The sequence below is a fragment of the Doryrhamphus excisus genome, linkage group LG19 (genome assembly GCF_037039965.1).
Source record: "Doryrhamphus excisus strain RoL-2023G ecotype Guam linkage group LG19, RoL_Dexc_Guam_v1.1, whole genome shotgun sequence".
NCBI lineage: Eukaryota > Metazoa > Chordata > Actinopteri > Syngnathiformes > Syngnathidae > Doryrhamphus > Doryrhamphus excisus.
The window spans coordinates 5,316,113-5,331,686 of record NC_136375.1 but is presented as its reverse complement, the minus strand read 5'-3'; the positions used below and the strand labels follow the sequence as shown (position 1 = coordinate 5,331,686).

At 40.1% G+C, this 15,574-nt stretch overlaps 1 protein-coding gene across 2 annotated transcripts; it reads right to left on the bottom strand.

Moving 5' to 3' along the window:
* Positions 1-5,205: 5,205 nt before the first annotated feature.
* Positions 5,206-12,436, bottom strand: fut7 (fucosyltransferase 7 (alpha (1,3) fucosyltransferase)). 2 transcript variants are annotated; one of them, XM_078799156.1, is made up of 2 exons: positions 12,300-12,436; positions 5,206-6,527 (listed from the first exon to the last, which is right to left on the bottom strand). In XM_078799156.1, exons 1-2 carry the CDS (start codon positions 12,333-12,335, stop codon positions 5,484-5,486), a joined length of 1,080 nt encoding a protein of 359 aa, XP_078655282.1. In that variant the 5' UTR covers positions 12,336-12,436; the 3' UTR covers positions 5,206-5,483. The 2 variants fall into 2 exon arrangements, with proteins under 2 accessions (XP_078655282.1, XP_057913375.2); XM_058057392.2 differs by lacking the exon at positions 12,300-12,436 and adding an exon at positions 9,617-9,865.
* Between the last annotated feature and the right edge of the window lie 3,138 nt (positions 12,437-15,574).

Sequence of the window (15,574 nt, the reverse complement as noted above, 5' to 3'; positions counted from 1 at the left end):
ACTCCCCCCCTCAAGGACGGCTCACAGACGTCCAAAAAACATCCAAGGTCAAAGAGGGATGGGAGGTGGGAGGACCGGTGGTAGGTCACTGGCCAGACCTCTCTGGAGACAAGCCCCGCTGAGCCAGACGGGCCCCTCCGAGGGATGGAGGGAAGAGCTGGGGCGGCGAGAATGGCAGGACCACTCAGGACGGCGGGCCTGGTGGAGGAGGTGGCCGCCGACGTAGAGTAGAAGAGGAGAATGCTTTGAGGAGAATGCTTTGAGTGCTGCAGTGATCCCTGAAAGGAAGGCGAGTCCTTACTTGAGTCAGTGAGCCCTGTGTCCAGTCTTGCAGGAACATAACACACAAATAGCAACGGGTGCGAGGAAGTCATCAGCAAAACAATTGGCAATACTTTGCGCCAGAACGGATTCAAATCATGCCGTGCCAGAAGGTACCCTGCTTCAGGTGGCACATCTGGAAAGATACACAAAGTGACTGGGAGAAGGTCCTGTGGTCAGACCAGACCAAAATGGAACTATTTGGTCTAAACTCAACCCGTGTGGAGGAAGAAAAATGCTGCTTATGACCCCAAGAAGACTGTTCCCATTGTCAAGCATGGAGGGAACTTCATGTTTTGGGGGTGTTTCTCTGCCATCGGTGGGAAGATGGATGGAGCCATGAGGGACAACCTCCTCCCCTTTGTCAGGAAGCTGAAAATGAGCCGTGGTTGGGTCTTCCAACAGTCAGCCACGTTTTACATGAGTAGTTTTTCTCTTTCCGAATGACCTTTCCGAAAAACAATCGTATACATGGAAAGGACTATTCCAATCTATTGTCTACATGCGCCGTTATAATGAAACAGAATAGTCAACGGGGCATGCCCAGTAAAATGTAAACATCAACATCACGTGATGCTGACTTCCCCGAGTTTTTCTTCCACTTGTTGGAATAACTCCGTATTGGCAGTTTTTCATTCTTCCTGTCTTGAAATTTAGTTTGGATTAAAAACAAACTTTCCTTAGCAGTCCAGTGCCGATTGCTCGCCTCCATTTTTAAAAGCGGAGAACGCTGAAAGAACAAATTCAATCTTGCTAATTTTATAATTAAACTGGGGATGTATTTTATATAGATGTATATTTTCTTTTTATGAATAAAGTATAGAAGGGTTTAGATCAGGGGTCTCAAACACGCGGCCCGCGGGCCAAATGTGGCCCGCAGGACACTAGTTTGAGGCCCCCGCTGTGATATAAAAGTTTAATGTTATTGCGGCCCCCGCAAGTTTGATATGGATGCTGTATGGTATCATGTACCCAGAAAAAATTATTACGTTTGATTAATGTTCATGTTAAAGGTTAAATAACTGTTAATAGTTATCCTCCCTGTCCGTGTGGAAGTGGTAAGTTTTTGGCTTTTTAAGTTTAAAGGAAATAACTTGAAGGCTACCGTTTAGGTCGCTAGCTCTCTAGTTTGCGAGTTAGCATGTGTCTCAAGACTCTGGAGTTGCGCAATATGTTGTAAATAAAAAGAGTATAAATGTGACTATAGTCGTGTTTTGTCATGTCTACAGGGCTCTAATAATGCTTTGTTCATTTTAATCTGAAAAAAATAATTTGTCTACCCAACAACTATATAAGTTTTTATTATTTGCGTTTTATTATTATTATTATATTTATTTATTACTGATTGATTGATTTTCTTTATTCTTGATTTGTTTATTTATTTTTCATCTTATTTTGTGTAGAAAAATAAAAAGTAAGATATTTGAGAACAGTGGAATGTTTTATCAGAGCTTTTCTTGTAGAAAATCGGAACCAAAGCGAAGTTTATTCATTTTTCTGTTTTTAATAAATGCGTTTTTTTGGGTTTTTTTTGGAAAACCTGATGCGACCCAGCCTCGCCCAGACCTGAGCGCCAGTGGCCCCCAGGTAAATTGAGTTTGAGACCCCTGGTTTAGATTCTGTTCCACAGATGGCGGTAATGCACACCGAAAGCTGCTTGCCAACCGGCAATAAACAACAGAAGAAGAAAAACACCACGAAGAAGAATGCACCCTGACAACTTTCCGTTTGAGCGGGTACAAGATACCTCAATCGGATTGGGGAAAGGAATATTCCATTCCTGGGAATCCGATTATATGTTCATTCGGATTGGCACTTTTCTTTCGGAATGAGGTGTATACAAAGGTTACATTCTTTCCGTTTATGCAATTGGAATATTTGGGTCCATGTATATGTGGCCAACGACACCAAGCGTTGTTTACAGCAAAGGCAACAAAGGAGTGCGTTTATTAGTTAAAAACCTGAACGAAAAGCAGGTTTATCCACCTCAGCTGTACTGATTAGGACCCCGCTCTGCCGGTCCAAGTCAGGCTGACGCCTCAAGCTGGGGCGGGCCTAGATGTTCCAGATATGCACACTTAGTTTACTCTCAGTTCATGGACAAACAAACCTGATGGACAGAGCTCTAAAAGATCATTATGACATAGTATGCATTTTTCATTTTAAACACAACATTCCTAAGAATGAGAGGCATACGTAAGAAATTGTGCCTCCAAAAACAAAAGAGAAAAAGAGAAAAAAAAAACTCAGGAGGCTGAATCTAGTACCTGTCGATAAATAAATAATATTGATTTATTGATTTTCTAAATATAATAAGAGAAAAGCAAAACGTGTAATATTATTAGAAAAAAATGACATCATTTTAGTATAGAACATAAATGATAAAGAGAGACTTATTTTTATACAGGTATTATGTAAAACAAACATTTTAACAAAGTTATAATGTTATAAGAATAAAGGCAAAATATTATGGGAATGAAGTGAAGATGAAAATTTACAAAAAGAAAATTTTTGAGAATAAAATGGTAATATTATTATAATATTCATATATTATTAATATTTATATTATAATATTATTATAGGAAAATAACCACACTTTAGTAGCATAAAGTTGAAATATTACAGGAAGATTTTTTTTTATTTGTAATATGAAAATAAAAAAACTCCACAAATTAAATTCAGCAACAATCAGCATGAACTTAATAAGCATAATAAACATCATCACTGGAATATCAATGAAATAAAGCAAGGGATCGTCCTAAATTACCCTTTCTTGCTTGTCGGACTATTCTGCTCGACCTGAGCTGCTGCATTTTCATCATGCTATCTCAAAAGTGATAAAGTCATAATCTCGGCCAGGGGTGGGCAAATATTTTGTTATATTTTCGTGGGGCCTTATTGAGTTAACAAAATTGTTCGGGTACCAGAACATATATTTAACACACACACTATTTTATGCTTATGATTTGTCTAGTTTTATCTGTAAAAGTGTCATACTATCAGCTGTATGTTCTCATGTCTACTTAGAACATCAGACCACATCAAACTATGTCATTCAATTTTGCAGTTTGCTTGTTTGTTTACTAAATAAGACATCCGACTTGCAAGTCATGTGGCCAGTTTGTTTTGTTAAAAGTTGAAATACTTAGAAAGCAACTGGCGGGCCGGATTCAAACGCTTGCCGTAGTTTGCCCACCCCTGATCTAAGGATAAAGTCGTCTTTTATTTATTTATTTTTTATTTTTGCAAACATTAAGTGTGTATCTACAACTGGGTTAATCATATAAGGTGGATATTTACAAACATAGATGAAAAGGTGAAGCAATACATAGACATAGGATGGTCAACAGGAGAAGTGGAATCTATACTAACAGAAGACAGGTTGAATGTGTAAAAGAAAAAAATAAGAGAGGAAAAAAAAGTGGTAATATGATAATAACACAGTCACATAATTGTGCTATATTTGTGAGAGAAAGAGAGAGAGAAAAAAAACATTCATTCATTCATTCATTCATTCATTTTCTACCGCGTATCCTCACGAGGGTCGCGGGGGGTGCTGGAGCCTATCCCAGCTGTCTTTTGGGCAAGAGGCGGCGTACACCCTGGACTGGTGGCCAGCCAATCACAGAGCACATATAGACAAACAACCATTCACACTCACATTCATACCTATGGACAATTTGGAGTGGCCAATTAACCTAGCATGTTTTTGGAATGTGGGAGGAAACCGGAATACCCGGAGAAAACCCACACATGCACGGGGAGAACATGCAAACTCCAGACAGAGATGGCTTAGGGTGGAATTGAACCCTGGTCTCCTAGCTGTGAGGTCTGGACGCTAACCACTAGCTCACCGTGCCGCCCGTTAAATTAAGATGTGTTAAGTTAAACAAAAAATACTAAATAAAGAATGCTAATTAACGAATTGATCATAAAATATACCCATATTTTTTTTTATTGTATATATATATATATATAATATTATTCAATTGTGTTTGTTTGCTGATCGTCATTATTTTAAAACAATTGTTACAAGAAAACATATTTATATTTGTTTTATATTTATATTTATTTTAAGTCGTTACATACCAGCAGGGTCTTGGCTTCAGTCATAAGGGAGGACATGATGTCTACTGTTCTCACAGCGATGACATCCTTCTTCCTATCGTTCCAGTCCAGTCAATATAATATATTTAATATAATATATTTAATATAACATATATTATAATATAATATATAATATTCGTTCATTCATTTTCTACCGCTTTTTCCTCACGAGGGTCGCAGGGGGTGCTGGAGCCTATCCCAGCTGTCTTCGGGCGAGAGGCGGGGTACACCCTGGACTGGTCTAATATATAATATATAATATATAATATATAATATATAATATATAATATATAATATATAATATATAATATATAATATATAATATATAATATATAATATATAATATATTATATATTATATATTATATATTATATATTATATATTATATATTATATATTATATAATATATAATATTATATTATATATAATATTATATTATATATAATAATATATGTTGTGAGGAAAAGCGGTAGAAAATGAATGAAGGAATGAATATATAATATATATTATATAATATATTATATATTATATATAATATAAATAGTGTGAATGGTTGTTTGTCTATATGTGCCCTGTGATTGGCTGGCGACCAGTCCAGGGTGTACCCCACCTCTCGCCCGAAGACAGCTGGGATAGGCTCCAGCACCCCCGGTAGAAAGCGGTAGAAAATGAATGAATGAATATTATAAATATATAATAATATATTATTATATTATTGTATATTATTGTACAATTCTACCTGTACCAAAGTATTGAATCTTGTGGTATTGATAAAGATGTGGACCGACAATACGTTTATTCAGCCATCTTGGATCAAACACATCCAACAACACGTCACAGTACTTGGTTGATAATAACAATACTACAGTATCCTGTAAGGCTCATTCATCTGGCAAACTCATTGTTTTCACATTGTTTTTCTGCATGTAAAACTAGAATTACATATGTGATAGTTCTACAACAGTGGACATCTTTTGTCACGATGGACAAATGCTTCCTGGTGGCTAATGTTGGATTTCAGAGGTTCCTCCTGAGTTCTTGTGTACTTTGCAGGCTCAGGTAGCAGCCGTGCCATCCCAGGCTGCCAGGTCAGCGTAGACCTTGTACTGAGGGAAGCTGTGGTACTGCGTACAGATCTGACACGCCCGATGCCGCCAGCCATCGTACTGCTTCACCTTCCACTCGCTCCTCCATCGCAGATACTCGCCATAGCGCTCGGCGTCGCCTGCCAACTTCTGCAGATACTCCCCCAGCTCTTTCGTCGAAGCAAACTCGTCGACGTGGATGAAAGAGCGAGGCGCCGCCACAGCTTCGTAATTCTTCACAGGCGGTCCCAGGACCACCGGAACCGCCCCGGATTGGTAAGCGTTCTTCCACAGCTTCTCGGTGATGTAATCTTTGGAGAGGGAGTTCTCGAAGGCCAAGTAGAAGTAGCAGCGAGAGAGGGTGGGAAGAAGGTCTTCAGACGCTAGGGGATTTTTCGACCAGCTTCCGTAGACCTTCACGGGGACGACAGCGCTAAGTTCTTGGTACACTTTGCTTCTTGTGTGGGAACTCCTGAAGTTGCTGACCACCCAGCAGACCAGATCGGTTTTATTCTGTTTGATGTCCTCCACTACATCTTCAGGTTCTCGTGGTAGAAGCTTACCGTATGGTATGCTAACATCTGCATCCCTCCTGTAGCTCATGGTGAGGTTGAAGACACCTGCAAACCTCCTCAGGTCTCCATTGTTGGCAGGGGACTCCAGGGACAGCCAAGCCCACCTCTGGCCCGGCGGCCTGGGGCGCTCCATTGGCAGTTTCTCCTGTCTGGTCATCAGCTCTCGGTTGTGGAACACCACCACGTCCGCCTCTGAAAACAAAGACCTCTTCGCCACGACTCTGCAGCGTGGGATGCGGTAGAGGTCCCAGCACAGGTCCCCGTGGAGGTCCTCTGGGATGCCAAAGGGCCAGTACCACAGCAGGACGGTGATGGAAGCCGGCGGGGATCGGGGTGCCCTCAGCCAGACGTTAAGACACAACATGAGGATGCAGATGACGGAGAGGAGCAGATACTTCTTCATGGAAGGAGTTAGGCCCTTTTTGGAATCACTGCACTCCTGCAAGAAGGCAATCAAACATTTGGAGAAGGTCGCCTGGAAAAGTTGGAGTGCTTTTTAGCATGAAACAAAATGGAGGGCGGTAAGGTGTCAGGTAGATTCATATTAAATTCATATTACCGAATATAGTAGACAAAGTAACACACAAGATTTGTGCTGGTGTGTTGAGAGAAATGTGTTCCTAGGGGAGCAGAGTGAGGGGTGGACAGGAAGTGATGTAAAAGCCTGTTGTCCCAGTGATCAAGTCACCCGTTTGTCCCCTCCGCCCCCGTCAATGGCCTCTGCCAATGCAGATATATGCTATTCCATCTTATTTTCTCTTATTATGTCCACTATATTGGGTAACAGGAGTGTAAATGTGAATATAGGGGTGCTATGTCATGTCGAGAGGGCTCTAATAATGTTAAAACCTGTTTTTAGCAGGTGCTAAAACAGGTTTTCTATGCTATTGGGAAGTGAAAAAGAGGAACTCTGCCAATGCTACCATGTGCTATATTCTGTCTTACTTTCTCACATGTCCACTTTGTTGAGTAATAGGAGTGTAAAGGTGAGTATAGGGGTGCTATGTCATGTCTAGAGGGCTCTAATAATGTTAAAAGCTGTATTTAGCAGGTGCTAAAACAGATTTTCTATGCTACCGGGAAGTGAAAAAGACGAATTCTGGAAGGAACTCTGACTTGACTCGTGCAGGACACGAGGCGTTCAAGGACAAAGAAAAACATGACAAAGAAAATGTCATTTTATGAAATTTTGACTGAAATCTGTCATGAATTGACAGATTTCTGGGTGCCGAATGGGTAGCGTATGCTGGGTCACATTTGGCCCACAAGCCACCAGTTGACAACCACTGCCACAACTCTTTTTTTTTTGTGTTCCCAAGGTGATAGCTAGTAAAACTGCCTGTAATGTGTCATCTCCTTACTGCCGTCTTTGTGCAGGAGGAAATATTTTTGCAAGACCTTAAATCATAAAAGTGTCAGCCTGTTGCTAAATATGAAAAAAAAAAAAAAAAGTGTAAAGGTGAGTATAGGGGTGCTATGTCATGTCTAGAGGGCTCTAATAATGTTAAAAGCTGTAGCAGGTGGTAAAACAGTTTTTCTATGCTACCAGGAAGTAAAAAAAGACGAACTCTGCCAATGTTACCATTTGCTATATTCTGTCTTACTTTCTCGTATGCCCACTTTATTAGGTGAAAGGAGTGTAAAGGTGAGTATAGGGGTGCTATGTCATGTCTAGAAAGCTCTAATAATGTTAAAAGCTGTATTTAGCAGGTGCTAAAACACGTTTTCTATGCTATCGGGAAGTGAAAAAAAGGAACTCTGCCAATGCTATCATGTGAGTCAATATATTCTGTCTTATTTCCACTATATTGGGTAAATGTGAATATAGGGGTGCTATGTCATGTCTAGAGGGCTCTAATAATGTTAAAAGCTGTATTTAGCAGGTGGTAAAACACATTTTCTATGCTACCAGGAAGTGAAAAAGAAGAACTCTGCCAATGCTATCATGTGAGTAGATATATTCTGTCTTATTATTTCCACTATATTGGGTAATAGGAGTGTAAATGTGACTATAGGGGTGCTATGTCATGTCTAGAGGGCTCTAATAATGTTAAAAGCAGGTGGTAAAACAGGTTTTCTATGCTACCAGGAAGTGAAAAAGAGGAAGTCTGCCAATGCTACCATGTGAGTCGATATTCAAAGTAAGGAATCCAAGTAACGGTGATAAACGAGGGATGAGGGTAGCTGGTTTTGACTGCAAACCAAGTCACTTCATGAACCAGGGCGAATGTTTGAAGACTGAATATTTTGTGTTTGTGTTTGTAATTGCTCTATTGGTCTGATTCAGTTGCTGGTTTCGATACTGCATTCACAATTCTTTAATTCGTATTATTTTCCCGTGAAGTTGCAGCAATTGTTTCGTAATCTGCAGGCAACGTGGTTTGTTTCCCGCCGCTGCTCCTGGAGTTGAGTTGTTAGTGGACCCGCCGGAGGAAATGAGAAATCACAAAGATGCGTGTTTAAATTGCACATGCTCGGAAAGAACCACAGGACCGGTCTTTTGCGCAACACACTACACACAAAGAAGGAACTCTGACTTGACTCGTGCAGGACACGAGGCGTTCAAGGACAAAGAAAAACATGACAAAGAAAATGTCATTTTATGAAATTTTGACTGAAATCTGTCATGAATTGACAGATTTCTGGGTGCCGAATGGGTAGCGTATGCTGGGTCACATTTGGCCCACAAGCCACCAGTTGACAACCACTGCCACAACTCTTTTTTTTTTGTGTTCCCAAGGTGATAGCTAGTAAAACTGCCTGTAATGTGTCATCTCCTTACTGCCGTCTTTGTGCAGGAGGAAATATTTTTGCAAGACCTTAAATCATAAAAGTGTCAGCCTGTTGCTAAATATGAAAAAAAAAAAAAAAGCTGACACTTTTTGCTTATCGGACGCCGGCACGCCAGACAGCAAGCGACAAACCAAAATATCCAAACAAAGAGGAATAAATGACAATATTATGAAAATAAAATCACAAGGTTTTAACTTTGTAACTTTGCTATGAATGGATTGCAATAGCACACCATCAAGTCATAACATTTAAGAATTAATAATAACTATGTAATAATAATAGTATTAATAATAATAATAATAACACTTGTTGTTTATTGTGTATTTTCCTCTGTGGTAACTGGAATAAATCAACTCTCTAATATAAAATGTATAATACAACGAGAAAAACATCAGCATCATCAAGTAAATATATTTAGAAAATAAGTTCATAATATTATAAACTAAAGTAATAATTTATAGTAAATAAAAGTGTTGCGTTTGTACACAACAAAATGATGCAAGTGTTAGAAAGATAGAGTTGTCATTTTACTGGAAGTGCTAACAGGACAAGACAAAAGGTGTGATTTGCCAAAATGAAGAGATAATATTTGCGACTCTAAAAACAGGATGTGGCGAGAGATGGATGTTGGCAGCGGCGCCACCGTGTCGTCGCAGTCGTGCTGACGACCCGGCCGTCCCCTCTCGTCCCTACCGTCCCCCAAAACAGACCGAGCAGAAGTGCCGTCGCACTGACCTGATGAGGATGACAACGAGGATGGTTGTGACCTGAGAGGCCGGCACCGTCCTTCTTGTCCTCCTCCGTCGTCAGCAGCTTGACGGGAACCGCGGGCATGTTCAGCCAAAAGTAGGCTAGCCCACTTCAAGGAAGTGGTTTAGCCCTTTCAACATCTTTACATCTGACTTCAGCTGCACCCAACAAACGTGCTGCCACGCTCCTTTTCTTGTGCACAGGAAGTGTGGAGGCACAGCGACATGATGTAATAAATGGTCAGCGCCCCAAAATGGAGAAATGCATTTTGGGGTTTTTTCTGCTTTTTGCTTTTACCATGCTTTTACCCGGCGGTTGCAGGAAGTCATCATATCTCCATCTAAATCTTTTATTAGCAGAAAATTAGCATTTTCACCAGATATGTGCTATATATACAATATATATGTTAACATACTGCGAGGGGTCCAAAGTGTGGTGCGCGAGCCATTTGCTATCTAGACCTGTGGCCCATTATAAAAATATAATTTAAACAAGAAAACTAAAAGAGGGCGGCATGGTGGCCTAGTGGTTAGCGCACAGACCTCACAGCTAGGAGACCAGGGTTCAATTCCTCCCTCAGCCATCTCTGTGCGGAGTTTGCATGTTCTCCCCGTGCATGCGTGGGTTTTCTCCGGGTACTCCGGTTTCCTCTCACATTCCAAAAACATGCTAGGTTAATTGGCGACTTCAAATTGTCCATAGGTATGAATGTGAGTGTGAATGGTTGTTTGTCTATATGTGCCCTGTGATTGACAGCTGGGATAGGCTCCAGCACCCCCGCGACCCTCGTGAGGAAAAGCGGTAGAAAATGAATTAATGAATGAAAACTAAAAGAACTGCAACAAGAACAGCAAAAACAAAAACCCAGGGATGTGTTCAGGGGGCATCCGACCAATAGGAGGCCACAAGGAAGACCCAGGACATGTTGGAGAGACTATGTCTCTCAGCTGGCCTGGGAACGACTTGGGATCAAAGTAGCTTGGGCTGCTGCCCCCATAACCTGTATGTATGTATGTATGTATGTATGTATGTATGTATGTATGTATGTATGTATGTATGTATGTATGTATGTATGTATGTATGTATGTATGTATGTATGTATGTATGTATGTATGTATGTATGTATGTACGTATGTACGTATGTTTGTACGTATGTTTGTACGGATGTATGTATGTATGTATGTATGTTTGTATGTATGTATGTATGGATGGATGGGTGTATGTATTTATGTATGTATGTATGGTGTATGTATGTATGTATGTATGTATGTATGTATGTATGTATGTATGTATGTATGTATGTATGTATGTATGTATGTATGTATGTATGTACGTACGTATGTACGTATGTTTGTACGTATGTTTGTACGTGTGTATGTATGGGTGTATGTATGTATGTATGTTTGTATGTATGTATGTATGGATGGATGGGTGTATGTATTTATGTATGTATGTATGGTGTATGTATGTATGTATGTATGTATGTATGTATGTATGTATGTATGTATGTATGTATGTATGTATGTATGTATGTATGGATGGATGGATGGATGGATGGTAATATGACAAAAAAAATCTAATTTTTGGAATATTAGGTTTGGGAAAAAGCAAATAAAGTCATAATATTTTAGAAATTATGACAAAATATTCCACCCATTTTCTATGCCGGTTATCCTCATTAGTGTTGCAGGGGTATGCTGGAGCCTATCCCAGCTGACTTCTGGTCACCAGCCAATCACAGGACACATACAGGCACACAACCATTCCCACTCACATTTGGAGTCGTCAATGAAGCTAACATGCTAATGATAAGCTAATGTTTTGGGAATGTGGCAGGAAACCGGAGAACTCGGAACCCAGGTCTTCCCCGATCTTGCGGCCCAGACATAACATCATGAAAAGAAGATTTATGAAAAAGAAACATGTACTTTTTAAAAAATAACACAAAAGAGCAAAGAGTGAAGTTGGTGCTAATAATATATATTTTAAAATATATTATTATATTATTATTCTGATAATATACAGTATATAACAGCATGTGGACACCGCTGTACTACAATATGTAGCGTAGTATTACACTGAAGAAGTTCATTTGTAAGTTGTACCAGTGCTTGAAAATACAGTAAAAATCATATTAATATTAATATAATACTAATATTTTCAGAAAGTGGTAAATATACAGTATAATATTTTACTAAAAAGGTAATTTCTACAAAAAAGACGTACTAATAGGACGGAAAAAAGAAAGTGTTTGCATTTGGTATCTCCTGTTACTTGTTTGAGTGTCGGTTTGTGCTCGGGGGGTGGGGGCACGGCCTCTATTGATGGGCGGAGTCATGAGGCATGTATGAAGCCCTGGAGCAATTTGTGTTTTTTTAAAATAAAAAAACAACAGAGCGGTGCCTTTTTCCACTCTTTTTTACGCAAAAATTCCACCTTCTGTGTGTGGTCAGTCAGTGGTCAATTGTACTATAATAAAGTTACAATTTCAATTTCTATTTTCCTCTTCAACATGAGTAGAAATTACTTTCAAATGAATCTTATGAGAAAAGATATGTATTAACAAGGAAATTCAATATGCAATACGAATAACAAATAAGAAATAACAAGGATCCAAATAAGAAGGATCCGCTAGTGTGCCTTCGAGTAAACAAAAGTCGTTACATACCGGCGGCGTCTTGGCTTCATTAGCGAGCGAGGACATGATGTCAACCCTTCTCACAGCTACGACGTCCTTCTTAATATAGCTCCAGTCAACCCTGCCTCCCCAAACTGGTATGGTCCTGTCTTACATCATTCTCAGTCACCCAGCAAGCATTTCCACTTCACACAGAAAAGCATCCATTCAGTTGAAAATGACCAGGGTGAATCACAAGTGAAATGGATCAATTAAAGTTGTGTTTACATTAGCGGTTTGGTGATGTGGGCGGCGCCAAAACTGAGAAAAAGATTCCTTGAAGGAATGTAAGTACAGTGTTCCCTGAGTCCTGATTGGATGCATGGAAATACAGTATGAAGTTCTAATATTATGGGAAACAAACAAAACTAACTAAAGTAATCAATTTAGGATGAAAATTAGAATAGGGGGCCTGCACGGTGGTCGAGTGGTTAGCGCGCAGGAGACCCTTGTGAAGATAAGTGGTAGAAAATGAATGAATTAGAATGGGGTAAAACTTATAATAGAATGGAAAAAAACGTCAAAATATTGCGGGAATAAAGTCAGCATTAAGAAGAGAAAATTTTGTTGGAAAATTTAAAAAGAAGCAAAAAAAAAAGCTGTAATTTTATCAATAAAAATAAAGAAAAAAATGTATAACATTAAACATTTTTTTAATGTTGTAATATTAGTTCTAATGTTGGGTAAAATTATGTTATATGTAGGGTTGCTCCCGATATCAATCACATGGATTAACTGCGTATTTTCCAATTTATTTCTGATGTTATGAGTGCTTGGCCAGTTCCAAGTGCGCCTGGCAAATAGCTAATTATAAAAAAATAATAATTTATTTGTGTCAAACGATTTTTGTACCAAATTAATTTGAAGCTTGTTTTGGATGAATACAAATACATGGGAAATAAATTGTTCCATAATTAATTTTTTAGTTTAAGGTGAGAAAATGAACAGAATAAAACAATATAAATAAATATCTTCATTAAATAGAAACCTTGTTGTGTTTTTTTTTATGCCTGGCAACATTTCATTGACCTGCACATCTCCACTCAAACAGCGCGGCCATCGGCTTTATGCTCTTTTGTTCCCATTTGTCATTCTATAATTCAGCATGTATAATAAAAAACTACTAAGAGTTGCAGCAAATACTCCAGAGCCGGGTGATAGCACCACCACACAAAGATTGTAGTGTTGGGAGAGAGCAAAATTGTTCAGCCAGACTAGAAAAACTTGTACTTACGCTAGGAACATGATATCCACTCATGACTTCTCCGTGGGACCAAAATGAGCTCCTAGCTATCCGCATAGTTTGCTTTAAAAGCAAGCAATGCCTGTGTCAGGCTCAGTGTGACATTCATCCTTTTTGTTGGTGACGTGACGCAGCAGGTTTTTCTCATCCGCTTTGAAAGCCGTTTATCAGCACTGTTTTTTTTTTTTTTTTTACAAAAAATGGCCGATATTGATCAGTGGCCGATTGATCACAGCGTCCCTAATAATATGGGAATATTGTCGAAATACAATGGGAATAAAGTCATAATATTATGAGAAGAACATTTACATGAAGAAAGTTGAAATAGTTGGAAAACAAAAAAAAAGAAAATCTAATTTTTAGAGAACCGTGTCAAAATATTCAGACAGTCTTAATATCATGAGAAACAAACAAAACAAAATAAAGTTGTCATTTTGGGAAATTCAAGAAATTCAGATAAGACACGACAAAACACGACAAAACACGACAAAACACGACAAAACACGACAAGACACGACAAGACACGACAAGACGCGGCAAGACGCGGCAAGACCCGCCAAGACGTGACAAGATGTGACAAAACACGACAAGACACAACAAGACAAGACATGACAAGACAAGACAAGACGTGACAAGACAAGACACGACAAGACAAGACGCGTCAAGACAAGACACGACAAGACACGACAAGACACGACAAGACACGACAAGACACGACAAGACACGACAAGACACGACAAGACACGACAAGACACGACAAGACACGACAAGACACGACAAGACACGACAAGACACGGCAAGACCCGCCAAGACGTGACAAGATGCGACAAGACACAACAAGACAAGACATGACAAGACACAACAAGGCGCGCCAAGACGCGGCAAGATGCGGCAAGACGCGCCAAGACGTGACAAGATGTGACAAGACACGACAAGACAAGACACAACAAGACAAGACACGACAAGACAAGACAAGACAAGACGCGACAAGACACGACAAGACACGACAAGACACGACAAGACACGACAAGACACGACAACACACGACAACACACGACAAGACACGACAAGACAAGACACAACAAGACACAACAAGACACGACAAGACAAGACAAGACGCGACAAGACGCGACAAGATGTGACAAGACACAACAAGACACGACAAGACACGACAAGACAAGACACAACAAGACAAGTCACGACAAGACAAGACGCGACGCGACAAGACACGACAAGACAAGACGCGTCAAGACAAGACACGACAAGACACGACAAGACACGACAAGACACGACAAGACACGACAAGACACGACAAGACACGACAAGACACGACAAGACACGACACAACAAGACAAGACAAGACAAGACACGACAAGACAAGACAAGACAAGACAAGACAAGACAAGACGCGACAAGATGTGACAAGACACGACAAGACAAGACACAACAAGACAAGTCACGACAAGACAAGACGCGACAAGACAAGACACGACAAGACAAGACGCGTCAAGACAAGACACGACAAGACACGACAAGACACGACAAGACACGACAAGACACGACAAGACACGACAAGACACGACAAGACACGACAAGACACGACAAGACACGACAAGACAAGACGCGTCAAGACAAGACGCGTCAAGACAAGACGCGTCAAGACAAGACATGACAAGACACGACAAGACACGACAAGACACGACAAGACACGACAAGACACGACAAGACACGACAAGACACGACAAGACGCGCCAAGATGCGCCAAGACGCGACAAGACGCGCCAAGACGTGACAACATGCGACAAGACACGACAAGACAAGACAAGACAAGACAACACACGACAAGCCAAGACGTGCCAAGACGGGACAAGATGTGCCAAGACGCGACAAGACGCGACGAGATGCGACGAGACGCGACGAGACATGACGAGACAAGACGAGACACGACAAGACAAGACGCCACAAGACGCCACAAGACAAGACAAAAATGCCAAAGATTCGCTCATTCGCTACCAAAGATGTA